The following is an 18,624-nucleotide window of genomic DNA, read 5'->3' on the forward strand; positions in this document are numbered from 1 at the left end:
CATATAAATAATTACAATTAATTATGATTAATTACAATTATTTATATGAGCTGCCAGTAGTAACTGTAGCAGAATTAAATTGCCATCAACTAATCTGTTGGCCCAGCGAACTTTTAGCATAATTTCATATCAACTCTAAGAGAGGATATTCTTGTTGCCACAGAAAATACTTTCATACAGTATTAATGCATTAGAGCATGTAGCAAAATCAGAATTGTAAAGGGACATTGATTTGTAAGGCAGAATCAGAAACTCATGCAATTTGTGCACAAGAGTTTTATTAACTAAACACTAACGCAAACTAGTCTAACAAACAAACAAACATACATACAATCACTCATACGGAGAAATGGCAAATGAGATTTGATGGATGATTCCATCAGGAAAGCCAGAGAATGAAGCTATGAAAAGAGTCAATTAACCACCTGAGTAAAACCATCAGCGCCATTTATAACGGTCTATAGCTTATACTAAACCTCTGTTTCGTTGAGTTAAATGTATGATACTTGCATTTCCTTGGCCTGGAATGAGCGTCTGGATGCAAAGTCTTGATGGTTTTGGAGGTTTGGTGGTGTAGGAGTTGCGATCACGTTCTTCCGGTTTTGAAGAGTGATGAATTCCAAAGATTTCCTGACTCGATGGTGATTGGGAGTTTCTTCCCAGTGGAAAGTGAAAAGAACTGAGAGAGATGTCAGCTGAGATCCTAAGATCTTTGGTAAATGGAAAGTCAAGCCACGAGGCCTGGCGCAGACTTAATTAAGTCAAGTCACCTTCATTTATATAGCGCTTTAAACAAAACAGATTGTGTCAAAGCAACCGAACAACATTAATTAGGAAAACAGTGTGTCAGTAATGCAAAATGACAGTTAAAGGCAGTTCTTCATTGAATTCAGTGATGTCATCATGCAGCTCAGTTCAGTTTAAATAGTATCTGTGCAATCATTTGCAATCAAGTCTACGATATCGCTGTAAATGAAGTGTCCCCAACTAAGCAAGCCAAAGGCGACAGTGGCAAGGAACCAAAACTCCATCGGTGACAGAATGGAGAAAAAAACCTTTGGAGAAACCAGGCTTAGTCAGGGGCCAGTTCTCCTCTGGCCAGACGAAACCAGCAGTTCAGTTCCATGCTGCAGAAAAGTCAGATTGTACAGAGGACTCAACTGGTTCCTGTGGCCTTGTCCCGGTGGTCGTCTGAGACGAGGTCTTTACAGGGGATCTGTATCTGGGGCTCATCTAGTTGTCCTGGTCTCCGCTGACATTCAGGGCTGTATAGGTCCTTTCTAGGGTCTGATCCACCATCTGTGCTGGATACGTACTGGATCCGGGTGACTGCAGTGACCCTCTGACTTGGATACAGACTGGATCTGGTGGCTACGTTGACCTTGGAATAAGAGAGAAACAGACTAATATTAGCGTAGATGCCATTCTTTTAATGATGTAACAAGTACATTGGGTGTTATAGGAAGTGTTTCCGGTTTACCTAATTAATGCAGCCTAAAAATCCCTTAACAGATTTGGATATTAGAAGCGTATTATTGTGTTATGTGTAAGCCAGGTTGAAGAGATGGGTCTTTAATCTAGATTTAAACTTCAAGAGTGTGTCTGCCTCCCGAACAATGTTAGGTAGGTTATTCCAGAGTTTGGGCGCCAAATAGGAAAAGGATCTGCCGCCCGCAGTTGACTTTGATATTCTAGGTATTCTCAAATTGACAGAGTTTTGAGAATGCAGTGGACGTGGATGACTATAGTGTAACAAGAGCTCATTCAAATACTGAGGTGCTAAACCATTCAGAGGTTTATAAGTAATAAGCAAGATTTTAAAATCTATACGATGTTTAATAGGGAGCCAGTGCAGTGTTGACAGAACCGGGCTAATATGGTCATACTTCCTGGTTCTAGTAAGAACTCTAGCTGCTGCATTTTGGACTAGCTGAAGTTTGTTTATCAAGCGTGCAGAACAACCACCAAATAAAGCAGTACAATAATCTAACCTTGAGGTCATAAACGCATGGATTAACATTTCTATCATTTGACATTGAGAGCATAGGCCGTAATTTAGATATATTTTTGAGATGGAAAAATGCAGTTTTACAAATGCCAGAAACGTGGCTTTCTAAGGAAAGATTGCTAATAATTTATTGATAGTAAAAAATGTAACGATACAATTGTATTTGCCAAAGAGCTGAATTTAATTGAAAAGTGATTTTTATGGATTATTGACATTTAGTTGTTGTTGTTTTCTTGTGTATTCTTGTCAAAATGTATATTTGTATATTTATATATTTAATTTAAACTGTAAACACGGTTATTTTTTTTTTATTTTTTTTTGGATGTCTTGTTATAATTGTGTATGTTTCTTTTGTTGATTTTGATTGCTTCCATTGTCCTCATTTGTAAGTCGCTTTGAATAAAAGCATCTGCTAAATGACTAAATGTAAATGTTTCTGTTTTGTTGTTGTTTCTAATAAATAAAAAAAAAAGACATAAGAAAAAAACTAGGTTAATAAAGACAAAACCATCTAGGGTATTTACAGATGAAACTGACACTTGAAGCCCAGAAATTAAAGTGTGTCCCATAAGGTAATGAAAAGTTGTACACACATGTTGGCTGCATCCGAAAACTGAAAAATGCTGCCTTAGGACGACGCATTCCAAGGTAGGAAGGCATTAAGGCACGTCCGAATTCAATGTTAGCTTCAGTTCCTGTCTCCTGAGATGCCTTCATCTGGCCGATTTTTGAAGGCAGCACTATCCTTCGTTGCCTTTGATATCCCACAATCCTGTGCATTCAATTCTGTGACCGTTAAGACAAAAAATAAAGATGGCGTCTGAAAGTTGTGGTCGGTGGTCAGTTTGTGAGTAAATGTATGTTTTTGATCAACGTTTTCCACTTTTGATGTCATTTCTAGCAAGAAATTAATATTGCAGTAATGAAATATCCACTTAGTTATCACCAAAACTCTCTATATTTTGCTGTAGATCATTAAACCGTTACTCTGCCTCAGAAGCCTGTCCAAAATCAGTTTCATGAGGTGCCTATGAGCCTATGTGCAAAAACGCTGCCTGCAAAGTCATTGGCTGATATGGCAGTGAGGCAGCAAGTCACCTGCCTAAGTTTTCGGATGCAGCCACTATCATAGTATGCGTTTGCATTTTCATGTAGAAGGAGATTTTTTTTTTTTTTTTTTTTTAAACGGAAGAAGGAAAAACGAAAACTTTATGGAACTGAACGTAACTTTTTCAGAAACTATCAAAAATATGCCATTACAAAAGAAGAAAAACACAATGAAAATGAAAAAAATGAACTCAGTCGCAAAAATTTAACAGGCTCTTCAAATATGCTTCATTCTTTGTTAATGTTTTTCAAAGATTCGTTTTCTGTAATCGTGGATTCTGAATGCATTGCCACAGATTTCGCTTACGTTTCGCAGTTTTTCGTTTGTTTTTTTGACACAAACCTCTCGATGGGGCGGGCTTAACAGTGATCTACTCTGATTGGATAGTGAGCTTTTGATGGACAGGTGCTCTCTGACCGGGAAGTACAGACGTCACTCGGTGGAGCGCATATCGGAAAGCTCGCGCGGTGATTAAATCTGGTCTCTACCGCAAAAATTCTTTTTCTCAGACAAAGTGAAAGAAATTTATTTTAAGCTCATACACAGGTTCTACCCTGTAAATTAGTTTATACAAAGATTTAAATCTGACATTGATTTTACAAGCTCTTTTTGTTCAAGTGTTCCTGTAGCTCAAGTGGTAGAGCATTGCGTTACCAAGCGCAAGGCTGGGGGTTCGTTTGTGCGACTGAGTTTATTTTTTTCATTTTCATTGTGTTTTTCTTCTTTTGTAATGGCATATTTTTGATAGTTTCTGAAAAAGTTACGTTCAGTTTTATAAAGTTACGTTCATTTTTATTGAAGCAAATGTAATTCCATAAGTGTTGACAAAATTAGAGCGTTAAGCAGGCAATTCTTTTTTTCAGTTTAACGCGATAAAAATATTAGCAATTAACGTAAGGGCGGGGCTGGGGTTGGCCACCCAGCTCACAACTGCTGCTTCTGTCACTTTTTCTCTTGACAAGAAGTACATTTATTCAGTCGCAGAACGACTGAGAACGAGAGACGTTTTAGACACATGCTCCACTTTACTTCACGCCAGGCTTGCAAGTTCAGCAGCAGCTCTTAAACAAATAGGCTAGCAGCCAAAACAACCTAATAACGAGCTACTGATTATTAATCAAAGCACAAAGAGAGAAAAAAGAGGAAAAAATTACTTTTATAGCTAAGGATTCATCTATATTTAATTTATAATTTAGTGTTTGATGACTTCAATTTCTGTATATTTCTGCTGAAGGGCACAGGTAAATATGACATTTATATTATAATGGGTTTATGTGAAGATTGTTATAAGTTCATTTAAATTAGAAGTTATTTTTTAAAGTCTAATAAATGTTAAATTTTTAACAATTTTATAGTGAAATCAGTATTGGTATAATTGATTCTGGCCTTCAGTCATAAAAATTAAACAAATATTAAAAAATATACTGTCTTTATGTTGTTTGTACATTAATTTGAAGATTGAATGTGAAATTATTGCAATATAATAATATAAATAATGACTTAATTGAACAATTCCTCTCCTTTGTGTCTCTCCAAATCAGCGTAGCGCCATTTTGGCAAATCTGAGCAGTACGCCGATGGTGGACGCCCTTCTGTGTCAGCTGTGCTGCTCCGATGCACTGTTTGCTTTTAAACCAAAGCGTAAATACACGTAAAAAAAACGTATCCTTGTGGCGCGGCTGGTACAGAAGAGGTGTAATCTAGCCACCTGGGTACTGCTCAGATTTGTCAAAAATGGCGCTGCGTGTGAATTTTCTCGTCGAAATTCTCGTCGCTTCATAACGTTACGGTTGAATCACTGATGGCAGATGGACTATTCTGACTAGACCATGCAATGTTTCATACATTTCCTGGACCTTGCAGTTTTTACGGGTTTGGAACGATTTGGGAGTAAGTGAATAATGACAAACGTTTTAATTTTGGGATGGAGCTTCTCCCCAAACGGCCTTCTTTGTATGGCAATGGTGCTTATTTTTATATATGCTGCTTTAACAAATAATCATTCAGTTTAAAAGAACCGCTGAAGAACCAATCTTTTATGTGTGCCTGTGTAGACCAAACCCACATTTGAGGTGCTCTTGTAAGCAAACTAACATTAAATTTATTTACTAATCCAGCATTTACTGTAAACTTGGCTTTATGTTTTATTTCTTTTTTATTTTTTGTATTTTTTTTTTTTTAACAAAAAATAAATAATATATTGTAATGAAACATATTCTGATGCTTTACTAGGGCGCATCATGAAGCACTACAATACAGTGGTTTTCAATCCTGTGGGTTTGGAAGATATGCTACAGTCTACATTATTATTTTAAGCATGTATGTATATTGTTTATGATTCGTTTTTTATTTTTTTCTTTTATTTTTTTTTTTTTTGTTTTCGTTGTTAATAAATTTCTGTACTGTTTTTTTTTTCTATTTCTATTATCATGTGTATTTACATTTTCTGTATTGTTAAGGATGTTGGTCTAAACTAAAGTTACATATCACTTTTACTTGCCCTCAGAAATTCCAAACCATGTCTTCATATAAGCCATTATTACACTGAACAAAATTAAAAACGCAACCCTTTTGTTTTTGTCCCCATTTTTCATGAGCTGAACTCAAAGATCTAAGACTTTTTCTATGTACACAAAAGGCCTATTTCTCTCAAATATTGTTTCACAAATCTGTCTAAATCTGTGTTAGTGAGCACTTCTCCTTTGCCGAGATAATTCATCTACCTCACAGGTGTGGCATATCAAGATGCTGATTAGGCAGCACGATTATTGCACAGGTGTGCCTTAGGCTGGCCACAATAAAAGGCCACTCTAAAATGTGCAGTTTTATCACACAGCACAATGCCACAGATGTCGCAAGTTTTGAGGGAGCGTGCAATTGGCATACTGACTGCAAGAATGTCCACCAGAGCTGTTGCCCGTGAATTGAATGTTCGTTTCTCTAACATAACCTGTCTCCAAAGGCGTTTTAGATAATTTGGCAGTACATCCAACCGGCCTCACAACCACAGACCACGTGTAACCACACCAGCCCAGGACCTCCACATCCAGCATCTTCACCTCCAAGATCGTCTGAGACCAGTCACCCAGACAGCTGCTGCAACAATCGGTTTGCATAACCATAGAATTTCTGCGCAAACTGTCAGAAACCATCTCAGGGAAGCTCATCTGCATGCTCATCGTCCTCATCAAGGGTCTCGACATGACTGCAGTTCGTTGTCGTAACCGACCTGAGTGGGCAAATGCTCACATTCGATGGCGTCTGGCACTTTGGAGAGGTGTTCTCTTCATGGATGAATCCCGGTTTTCACTGTACAGGGCAGGTGGCAGACAGAGTGTATGACGTCGTGTGGTTGAGCGGTTTGCTGATGACAACGTTATGGATCGAGTGGCCCATGGTGGCGGTGGGGTTATGGTATGGGCAGGCGTATGTTATGGACAACAAACACAGGTGCATTTTATTGATGCCATTTTGAATGTACAGAGATACCGTGACGAGATCCTGAGGCCCATTGTTGTGCCATTCATCCACGACCATCACCTCATGTTGCAGCATGATAATGCACGGCCCCATGTTGCAAGGATCTGTACACAATTCCTGGAAGCTGAAAACATCCTAGTTCTTGCACGGCCAGCATACTCAACAGACATGTCACCCATTGAGCATGTTTGGGATGCTCTGGATTGGCGTATACGACAGTGTGTTCCAGCTCCTGCCAATATCCAGCAACTTCGCACAGCCATTGAAGAGGAGTGGACCAACATTCCACAGGCCACAATCAACAACAACTCTATGTTGAAGGGAGATGTGTTCAACTCTATGGTGGTCACACCAGAAGGTTTCGGACCCCCCCAATGTGCACATTTTAGAGTGGACTTTTATTGTGGCCAGCCTAAGGCACACCTGTGCAATAATCGTGCTGTCTAATCAGCATCTTGATATGCCACACCTGTGAGGTAGATGAATTATCTCGGCAAAGGAGAAGTGCTCACTAACACAGATTTAGACAGATTTGTGAACAATATTTGAGAGAAATAGGCCTTTTGTGTACATAGAAAAAGTCTTAGATCTTTGAGTTCAGCTCATGAAAAATGGGGTCAAAAACAAGTGTTGCGTTTATAGTTTTGTTCAGTGTAGAATGATGAATGGCATCCCAAATAAGAGATGTATTTTTTGTATTATTTTTTATCTGCAATTCAGCGCAAAATCACTGCTTTACTGTGGAATGTCCATTTCAATGTACTAAAATGTGCAATATTACTGGTAACTTATTGTGGAATACAACAATACTGCAGTGTTAAAAAAAAATTCAAATGACAGCTACACTTACGTGAAGGTAAAATACAATTTGGTGAGTGTGCTCCCCATCTTCAAGTGAATCAGAATACATGATGATAAAGTTTGTATCAATTTAAATGTATTGAAACCACAAACTATTTAAAAGCTTCTGAAACTTCAACTCCTTCCATGACAACCATAACTACAACCACACTTAGCAAACAGGATGACATGCCATTTTATATATCTTTCTTCTTTTCTGCCTAAAGAGAACTTTTTACAAAACCAGGAATGTATGTTGTACATAAAGTGTCCTGCTTCTAATCAGAAGTTTTATGATTTTTTCCACCCAACATGGTTTTGACATGCATCTCTTGAGTTTCCAAACCAGTGCTATTTTTACTACTATTTAAAAATGTTTTCCAATGTTTTCCAAAGTCTTTATCAAGACACTATATCAATGTTCAAAACAAAAATGCATGTAGTTTGTGGCTTTCACAACTTAAGCTCTTAAATGTGGGTAAACCTATTTCCTTTGGCCAAACAACTTCCTGCTGCAAAATAGAGCATTGTTATGACTCTGATCTCAGAACAGAATTTGGTGTCTGAAATGTCACCTTTAGCACCCAGAAGTAAACCTTTTGATATAGAGAAGAAAAACAAAGAACAGTTTCGTTTCACCTCAATCGCAAGTGAGAACATAACTTGCAAAAATCTTCATTTCTCAGTTCTTCATCTCATTTCTTAATTTTTTTTATTCCTAAATGGCCTTTATTGGTTAAGCATATTTTAGTGGGGAATTACTTTAACTGTAGGTTCATAGGTTACCAATAACAGCACAGATGGAAATTTTAAAAACCCACGCAAACTGGGAGTGAGCAGAAAGAGGGGTTTTACTTCCTTTGACTGGAAATCTAGCAGTTCTTCAGAAATCAAGCAAACACTGGACTATGACTACACATTCACAATGGTGTTATCATGTTTAATCGCTTTAACAGGTAAAGTAATTTTTTGTCGTTGTTTTTTTTTTTTAAAGATAATTAAGTGCAATCATGGCTCCAAATAATTACTTCAATATGTCTGTTACAAAAAAATATATTTGGTGCAATTCTAAACGAGCTGGATCAAATCCCTTTGCTTGCTTTCTGTCAGTTCTCCTCGTTTCACCCCTGAAGCATTTAGAAGCAGTAGAGTTGAAAGAAGTTAAACTTGGAGAGACAGTGGCACTGATGTGTAACCTGTCTGTCTACTTTGAGATCCACTGGCTGAAGATCAGTGAGGGGCGGCTGATGGCTCTGATGGTAACAAGTCTGAAACACACTGGAGAACTGTCTGTTGTCTGGAATTATAATGAAACTCATTTTGAGGGCTTTATGGAGATGCAGATGACTGGACTGAGAATTCTCCACGTCTCCACCAGCGATCTCGCCACATACTATTGTGCAACATCATATCAAAAACGCTTGGACTTTGATAAAGGAGTGCAACTACACAGTAAGTGTGACATTTCATTTCTTGTGAAATATGGAAACATTTTTATAGTGATTCTTTTGCTCATCTTTTATTTGTGTTTTTTTTAGCAAATCAACAAGATAAACAAAAAACATCTGATCATGTACAAGGTGAGACTAGAAAGCTTTTTTCTAAGGATTTACAAACCATCTCTGTTGTTCGTATGAAATAAATCTAGCATAAAAAGCATTTGAAAAAAATTGTTCCCTGGCCCTCAAATTTAATTCTTATTTATTATAGACTACTTCTTTATGATATTTCAACAGATTTGTCAGGAAGAGAGAAAAAAGGAGAGAACAAAACAGATGAATCAGGAGGTTTAAATGGACCCTCTCTACATTACCAAGTTTTTGCAGCAGTTTTGTGTTTTGGTCTACTGGTAATGTTACTGGCGGTTTCTGTGGTACATATTAAGACAAAAAAACATCTACAACACTGAAATATAAGAGAAACACTGGGATTCACCATAAAAGTAGGCAATGCCTCAAGTATGAACTTTTTTGTATTGTCTGTTTTCATAAAAGTAACATTGCCCTGTCATATTGAGGATTTGAGAACTTTGTAATACAGTATATTCATTATTATTATTATTTCTTTTTTCTTTTTTTTTTTGCATTCATTTACTTAATAAAGAAGTTCATTTTGTGGGAAGTTGATACAAGTCAGTTTACTTTTTCTTTCAAAAATGTAATGTAGTAATCTTACACAAAACACCTGAAGAATTATCTTACAATTTTCTTTGTATGCTTTCACTTGCACTTTTGATGGCCAGGGTGGCCTCAATTTTTAAAAAAGCTTAAAAAAAAAAGCAATCTATTTGATCACTGTGTCTTTCTTATAAAAATATAATGATGTATGTGGTGTTAAATGGGCTAATTTACTTAAATAATGTGTGTAAGGACCATACGTTAAGATCAGTGGTTATCAGTGTTACTTTAAGCTTCCTCACTGTTCATCTCAATAATAAAAAAATCTTGCTACTAGATGTTTTTCTACAACAAACCCAAAGACTGTAAGGGACTTTGAACAAACCGCAAGCTTATAAATGTTTAACGGATTTAGCGTTTTACTTGTTCATTTGGAAGTTTAGGAGGCCCCCTAGCGGCCCCCTCACCCCTTATTCAGAATGTATGGCAAGATGGCGTTGGTACAGCTTCTACGTCCGGACTCTCCAACGTCTGATCGATTAATAGGCCTATAATTACACAATATATCTTCGATGGATGCCGCTGGTTTAAGTTGATCGGAGTTTTTAAGTCGATGGACTACAGTTTAGCACATTGTTATTCATTTTCGACTTAAACGACGCAGGCTGACAATTTGTCAACAGAATTCCAAAGAACTGCTTTCGGAAAATTCCTAGAGTCTGTAAAACTCAAAGCAAGGCCAGAACAGGTGTGTAAAGTCTCTTATTTATAGACGTGGTTTGTTTTCATATGAACATTTTCAACATTTGTCATCTGAACATATCTGATGTAAATCAAAAATAAGATAATCAAATATTTGATTTAATATTTTTCAAAATTGAATTTTACAGTTTTTAAACCAGTGCTTTAAAGTGTTAAGTGCAGTCAAAGCAGTGCCAAAGCAACAGCTTTGTTTTTACGTACTGGAGAATAATAATAATAATAATAATAATAATAATAATAATAATAATAATTTAATAATAATAAAATAAAAAAAAAATCATTAAAGAGCAAAAACTCATGAAATAAAATATAATAAAAGAAGAATAGAAGTTGGATGGATTATAACAAAGAATTTATTGCATAATGAAATGTACAGTGCTAATGCACTTCACATAATAAAGCAATTTAAAAACACATTCTGAAAGTACATTATATATTTATGTATTTATTATGAGGTTAATTAAATTGTTATCACATTTGTTTTGCTTAACATTAATCTCACTCTTATTTATTCCTAAAAATGTAAGACATTGTAACACAGATGAATGATTGACTGGAGGTGCTTTGCTCAATTTTTTAATTTCCAAAAGTTAAATAAATTACATTCTTTTGTCTTAATTTATTATTTTTTCACTCTTTCATAAATGCTCCCATTCTAGAGACTGTCAGACCAGCTATGATACCATTTGGCCATTCGCCAACCTGGAGTTTATCAGGGGTCCACAGTTATTGTCTTCTATTACTCTTTGGTAAGATGTCAATTTCTTTTTCTTGATGAATTATTACATTGCGACCACAGTTCTTGATTACTTTCAATAAGCAGTGGAATCTGTCCTCACAACCACATTTCGCTGCTCATTGAGCTCTGTTCAGCTAAGCTCCTCATATTCCTAACAAAATTACTTTTTTTTTTTTAATCCTCTCTTTCCTTCTAGCTCTCTGTCTCGGTGGAATGTCAGTCCCTGTTGCAGTGAAAGTGAGGGATACTGCAATTATCCCTTGCTACAAGACGTGTAATGGGGATGTTTTATGGGCATTAACAACTAAAAATGAAAAGTTGGATGTCCTACGATGTGTCCAAGGGAGATGCACAGAAGGATCCAGTTTTAAGAACAGAGTACACCTATCCCATGAAAAGATAAATTCTGGAAACCTGTCTCTAATAATGTCTCCTGTTCTGTACAACGATGAAGGCTGGTATGAAGCCACGTGTGATTTAGAATTGCTTTGTAAATTCCACTTGGAAGTTTTTGGTATGTTCTTACTTCAGTTAAGCATGGTATTAGATCAAAACTGTAGTTAGCTTACCACTGTTAGATGTGATCTTATTCTTTGTTTTATGTCTTTTCAATGTTTAGTACCCACTACTGTGAGCGTCTCAGTCAGTGGCAACGTCACACTACCCTGCTACGCACGCACAGAGAAAACGATTGCTGATGATTCTGTGAACATCCTATGGAATAAAGATGACCAAATGGTATTACAGGTTCAAAAAGGACATACAAAATATGGCTCCGGTTTTACAGAAAGGGCATCGGTTTCACTACATCATTATAAGGATGGAGATCTTTCCCTTAACATACTCGGGGTCACCACATCAGATAAGGGATTGTACCGATGCTATCACAATACAGATGAGGAACACGGTTATCCTAGTGCTGTCAGTCTCATTGTTACAGGTTGTTATTTTTTATATGTTAGTTTTTTTTTTCTCCAGAAAAGTAAGATTTGTTTAACTAAAATGTGCAATTCTTTCTGCAGCTCATCAAAAGCTCTGTGTAAAAAAGTTTGGTGATAATCTCACCCTGGACCTGTTCGGCTCTGACTCTGTGACGGTAACTTTCACCGGTTCTGATACAGAGGAGATCCAGGTTTGCAATGTGACAGGAAACAACACTACATGTTCCCTCGACTATAATAACAGAGTATCTGTCATGAATCACTCCCTCGTGCTGCGAGGATTAACATCCTCTGATGGAGGGACATTTACTGTGAAAGACAACATGGGTGAAGTCATTAGTATCAACACTGTCACTGTTGAGGGTAAGTTTTAAATAAAACAAATTTAAATTTTTAATGTTTCAAATATCGGAGTGTCTGTTTTTACTAAGTGCAAGTAGCCCATTTTGATGGGCAAGTCTATTTACGCTTAACTCCACTCACTGGTTGACAAAATTAAGAAAAAACAAAAACAAACTTATGATCACAAGAACAGTGGTGTGGCGAGTAAGGACCTGTGATAGACCCAATTTCAATTCCGCATTTTCCCGATCCTATTCAGGATATATAGCACTCTCTATTCTATTCTTATAAAAAAAGTCCCTTTTAGACTTGCACTCTATTCATTTGCTGATTGTTTTCTTAAAAAAAAAAAAAAAAAAAAAAAATAACACTAGCTTTCTAATCTTTTTGTATTTTTATCGGTTTTTTTTTTTTCATTTATTATACAATTAACAAAAGCAAAAAAAGACCTCTAACACTAGCTTGCTCTATTCTTTTTCTATTCTATCTGTTTTCTTTTTATTTATTATTTTAAAAAAAAAAACCTTGCTACTGTACGTGTACTGCGTTAAGCTAAATGAGACTTGTTATAGCACTTGTATATCAATACTCTTGTTGATTTTGATTGCTTCCATTGTCCTTGTTTATTAGTCGCTTTGGACAAAAGCGTCTGCTAAATGACTAAATGTAAATGTATTCATCTCCCTTTTCCCCTGGCATATATCAGCTCGAAGAGGTGTTTATTTTATTAGGAAGAAAATATTCCAAAAGTTAATATAAAATGTTTAACAGGTATTTAATAGGCCTATAACTGAAGTTTGATGTGGTGTCCTCAAATTTTTAAGACAGGCTGGCATATCGACCTCGACACGTACAGCTCATACTGTTAAGCCCAAAATATGCCTCATTTTTAACGTGAATGCTAGAATGTACTCTATATGTTCAGCCAGACACATAGTCTTTCAAAGTATTCTCCATACATAACCATATATAACTACATATAAACATGGCTCCCTTCCTGGACACTGAAAAGTAAGGTCCCAATATAGCACCACCCATTTATGATTTTAATAAGGATAATATTTACACAATATTATTATTGCATACTGTTTTTTTATTGAAGTTTTTCAGGTTGTTTTAACTTTTGCTTTGAGAACCGTGCTCTTTTCTGTCTCATCCACAGGTGTGGCCCGGAACCGTTCCTTTGTGGCTCTGTTAGCATTTCCTTTTTTAGTCCTCCTTTTCATTGGTCTGTTCCTTTGGTGTAAATATCATAGAAAGTCACAAGTGCCAGAAAATCGCTCCTATTATAATGCCAGAGAGTCTATTGTGGTTATAGAGTCATCACAGAGAGAGTCTGCATACATTGGAGTGCCACAACAAGAAACCAATCCAAATATGTCAGGGGATCTTGAAGATTATCCAGGCCTACCAGTAGAGGAGACCATGCCTGTGATATTGACCACTGAGAAGCAGGACAACATTGCTGAGGAATAATCTATATTACCTCAGTTATAAGAATGAAAGAAATTAGCGTAAATGAACAAAACAAGTGAGTGTTTAGAGAACTCTGAAATGCACTTAATGTAAGGGATATTACAGATATGAAGACAGAGGTAGCTCATTCCAAAGCCTTGGAGCTGCTGCAGAAAATGCACAGTTACCTTTACCTTTCAGGCAAGACTGGGGGACTGTAAGACAGCTGATCATTTCATTTATGTGTCCTATAAATTTGATGCAGGCTAATTAAATCCAAAAAATATACTCTGGTGCTAAGCAATGCAAGGCTTTGGTCATATAACAGCACTTTGTGACGAATTCTGTATTTCTAATAAGAAAGCAATTATATATTGCTTAGCTCAGGAATGATTATTTTAGTGAAAATATGAACTGCCTTCCTTAACAAGCCTTTTTACTAGGTCACTGATATGTCTGATCCACTGATCTACATCTGTACTACTGTACATTGTCCCCTCTGAAAGTGCTGTTTATTTATTTATGTGTAAAGTGAATGTACAATCATAAGATGGGGAATTCATACCAGTTTTTAGGTTTTTATAGTGGCCTCTTGTTATCCACAAAATGCACTTAAAATAGTATGATTATTTAGTGATCTTTTTCCTGATATGTTTACATTGCTGACAGACATCTTAAGTCATTAGGGTTGAGCCAGACACGGTGGGGCTGCACAACTATTATTCTTACCATAATGATGATGATGTCAGACATGCCCACACTGGAAACCCACCTTTTGCTGGTACTGTGCTGATGCTTTTCAAGCATTATTCTGCTGTTTTTCTTGCTGCTATTATTTACAACAATTATTACAATTATGTACAATTATTTGTTTGAACTGTATCTTTAAATGTCTTGTGTTTTATTAACTTTTGTATCAACATTTCTATTATATGAATGTGTGATCAAGCAAATTCAAAGCATTCAGTGATTAAAGGGTATATTTATCTGCTAAACGAAATGTCTTAGCTGTTTTTAGAACCTATCTATCTATCTATCCATCCATCGCAATGATGTTTTGTGAATCCAGTAACAACAAACATGAAGAAATTATGTGAAATGTGTACTTGTTTATTCAGGAAAAAAATAAACAATACCAGTCAAAAGTTATAGGACTCAACTGCTCGTTTTATTTCCCATGTTATAGAATGATATTAACGTTACCAAAAGTGAGAACTATGTAAAATCCAGCATAAGTAATGAACAAAAAGTAGATTTTAGATTAAAATAGTAAAAATTTTTTTCAAAAGTGAGAACTATGTAAAATCCAGCAACCTATTAACAGCAATTGTATTTAAGCATTGGTTATACATATCTTCAAAATCTTCGAAAGCTAAAATCCCCAGATAAAACTTTTTCTCTGTCCATATTTTTATATATTTTCAACATTTTTGAAAAGTTTTTTAGTTAACTGCTTTTGTGGCATCATGGCCTATGGAGCTTATGTTTGTTGACTACATGACCATGCAAATGATCTAAGACCTAAGACATTCAGACCAGGATCAAACCATGTTTTCATATAGGTCATGAGCAAAACTATAGCTCAAACCACATCTCTGTTTTTGCATGTCTGTGCAGTCTACAGAGTACACGATGATGCCATGTGACTTTATGTTGTGTGTACTTCTATGTGTGTTTAGTCACGAAAATCCTTAAAAACTCAAATGACCACAAATTCTGCCAAAAGATATCCTTGTGGTAAACTTAAAAATATCTGCATAACAAAATCATAACATAACTAATGCTTTCAAATACCCTGCTGATAAACACAACTGTATTAGTGTTGAACTCCGATTGGCTGAGCTAGATCATTCAGCTCAATAAAAAAGCTGTGGAGATCTATACTGCACTGCACATGTCAGAGCAAATCACAACTGGAGCGAGAAACAGGTGAGTGCCAGAAACATTTTTTGCTACTGAGACATAGGAGTAAAAATCTTTAAATTGTAAAAATTGGTTCATTAGTATCAAATTCAGGCTTTTTAAAGTAATTTAAAGTGTGCTATTTTTCAGGTTGCAATATGAAGTACTTTATCATCTTTATGGTTCTGACTGTAATTGCTGATGTGAGTACACTGATTTAATCAGGAAACTATGTTTTTTTGGTCATTCATGATTTATCAGTTCATCTACATGTTTTGATCACTTTGATCCTTCCTTCTCTTCTAGATCACCTCAGCTAAGGTAAATCATTCATATCATCAGATCTATTAGGTTTGTTAACATTGGCACTTTAAGCTGTACTTATTTTTAGAAGCTGCGACTTATCAGCGGTCTGAATGGTGGTCTGGTTACTGGTGTAAATGGACCTAACCCTGTACTGGTGGGTGGTCTGAATCCACCTGTGCTTTCTGGTGGTCCAGCTGTTATTGGACAGCCTCCGTTAGCGCAGGTAGGAACTGAAAATTTACCATTTAAAAGAACAGTTCTCCCAAAAAAGAAAATTAACTGAAAGTTCACTCAGACCATCAAAGATGTGAATGAGTTTGTTTCTTCATCAAACCTGATTTGGAGAAATGTAGCATTACATTACTTGCTCACCAATGGATCCTCTGCAGTGAATGGGTGACGTCAGAATGAGAGTCCAAACAGCTGATAAAAACACCACAATAATCTACAAGTAATCCACACGACTCCAGTACATCAATTAATGCCTTGTAAAGTGAAAAGCTGTGTTCATAAGAAACAAATCTGTTAAGGCATTTTTAAACCATCACTTCAGGCCGAAATAGATCCATAATAATGCCTCCAGTGAAAATATCCATTCCCTCTTGTGGTCTCACTCACTCAGCTACGTTTTGACGTTGAAAACATCTTAATACTGGATTTGTTTGTTACAAACACACAACTTTTCACTTCACAATACATTAATTCATGGACTGGAGTCATGTTGATTACTTGTGGATAATTGTAATGTTTTTATCAGCTGTTTTTACTCTCAATCTGACGGCACCCATTCACTGCAGAGGATCCATTGGTGAGCAAATGATGTAATGATAGATTTCTCTAAACCTGTTCTGATGAAGTGACAAATTCATCTATAGTAATCTTGGTTGGCCTGAGGTTAAGAAAATGTTCATTTTTGGGTGAATTATTCCTTTAAATACTTTGAATATCCCACTAAAAGATAATGTCTTACACAGACAAATACTAACTCTTCTGCTCTTTTTCCATATGTGCTTCAGCAGCCACCACCAGTTCCCTTCAGTCCCCTCAACATCGGACCTCAGTTGGCTTACCCTTTTGTTTCATCTAATGGGGTATTTATTCATTTTCATTCACTATGTTTGTGTAATAATATACATTTATTTCTGTCTGAATGAATGTAATTTGGGATGTTGTTTTGTTTGGACTGCTCTGATCAACAGGGGTTGCTGTATTACATTGGTGGACCCCAGAATCAACCAGCCATGATCCCTCTGCAACAACAAGCTGCGGTACAAAACAACCCTTCTAGTTGCTAATACTATTCTAATGCTATAAATTAAATGTATGGGCTATAAATATGTTCATGAACTCATTCCTAATGCTTTTAGACTGGACAAGGCCCTACTGGAAACAATCAAGCTGTACCACCAGGCTCACTGAATAGATTTAAGGTACATTTTATAAAGCAATTACAGGCAAAACCATTGTTTTTTAACCATTGTTATTTTTGGCCACTAATCCAAAATCTTCTCTGTAAATACCTTTAACTTTATCCTATTTACTTTTAGTGTAGTGTCTAAAACTACTAATACCTAACTTTAACTGATATGTATGTTCTTAGTAAAACATGTACTGTAACTTCCTTGTTTAGCCATAGTGTTTATGCAATACTCAAAGTCAGGATTCCCTGCCATCCACCTTTCTAACAGTGTTAAATCATTTCTTCTCAGCGCTCCTTCCTCAGAAGGACCACAGCAAGACCACCTGTTTGTAGAATAATTATTTTGTGTCTTTCTAAAATCTGTTGATTCGTAGCCTGCATAATATAATTTATCATTTGCATACTACAGATGCCAGCTCAAGTCAACCCTGCTGTGTCTGGAAACCCTGTTGGGTAAATCTGAGTGATGCATGTGTTGAAATAGCTTAGGTGTGTTTTATACATTTGTTGGCAGTTATACACTGATTTTAATGTACGATAATTAATACTCTTGCTGAGAAGCTGACTGAGTTTGTTTCTTTTCACAGATCCTTTCAAGATATCTTCTCTTATCTGCAATAAATGTCATTTTTAATTTAGAATATTCACAGCTAAGTAAAATGTGGAGTAACCTGTCTAATGCTTTGCTTTATACTGACAAATTGTCACTATCTGTAACAAATGTTTATACTGAATACTGAATAAAAGTCACTAGTTTGTTGCAACTGTGAATATTTTCTCCTTTGATTTCACCCTCTTCATCATATGATAATATTATGACCACACCTGTTTCTTTATTCATTGTGTTATATTGCCATCTACTGACAACAGTGTTCTTAAAGTTAAAAACGCTACACTATGTTATTGTTTAACAATGTAAATTTATAAAATTAATAATATAATCATACAAATAATACCACCATGATAATCATCTTCATCATCACTGTTTTAAAAACGAGTTTATCAAGTTATCACTGTTATCTATTCCCCGTCCCTAATTTGTTTCAGTACCTCACATTAAGGCTGTGTATTATTATTTTTTTTTGTTTGTCAGTCTCTGACAAAGCTAATTTATGATATGGACACTGGTCCAGATAGACTGCTATTTAAAGAAATCCATTACAAATATTATAATTCAGACTAAGAGCATGTCGAAACTGGTTGG

The 18,624-nt window shown here is 36.0% G+C and overlaps 1 protein-coding gene across 4 annotated transcripts; it reads left to right on the forward strand.

Annotated features, from left to right (window-relative positions):
* The first annotated feature begins 7,318 nt into the window (after nucleotides 1-7,318).
* Nucleotides 7,319-14,941, forward strand: LOC109096774. 4 transcript variants are annotated; one of them, XM_042716629.1, is made up of 9 exons: nucleotides 7,319-8,392; nucleotides 8,547-8,888; nucleotides 8,975-9,016; nucleotides 9,173-10,301; nucleotides 10,975-11,064; nucleotides 11,251-11,512; nucleotides 11,674-11,994; nucleotides 12,077-12,358; nucleotides 13,500-14,941. In XM_042716629.1, exons 6-9 carry the CDS (start codon nucleotides 11,503-11,505, stop codon nucleotides 13,811-13,813), a joined length of 927 nt encoding a protein of 308 aa, XP_042572563.1. In that variant the 5' UTR covers nucleotides 7,319-8,392; nucleotides 8,547-8,888; nucleotides 8,975-9,016; nucleotides 9,173-10,301; nucleotides 10,975-11,064; nucleotides 11,251-11,502; the 3' UTR covers nucleotides 13,814-14,941. The 4 variants fall into 4 exon arrangements, with proteins under 4 accessions (XP_042572563.1, XP_042572560.1, XP_042572562.1 ...); XM_042716626.1 differs by having other exon boundaries at nucleotides 7,321-8,392; nucleotides 11,251-11,568; XM_042716628.1 differs by having other exon boundaries at nucleotides 7,321-8,392; nucleotides 8,987-9,016; nucleotides 11,251-11,568.
* Nucleotides 14,942-18,624: the final 3,683 nt, after the last annotated feature.

The sequence above is a fragment of the Cyprinus carpio genome, chromosome B1 (assembly GCF_018340385.1).
Source record: "Cyprinus carpio isolate SPL01 chromosome B1, ASM1834038v1, whole genome shotgun sequence".
In the NCBI taxonomy this organism is placed as follows: domain Eukaryota; kingdom Metazoa; phylum Chordata; class Actinopteri; order Cypriniformes; family Cyprinidae; genus Cyprinus; species Cyprinus carpio.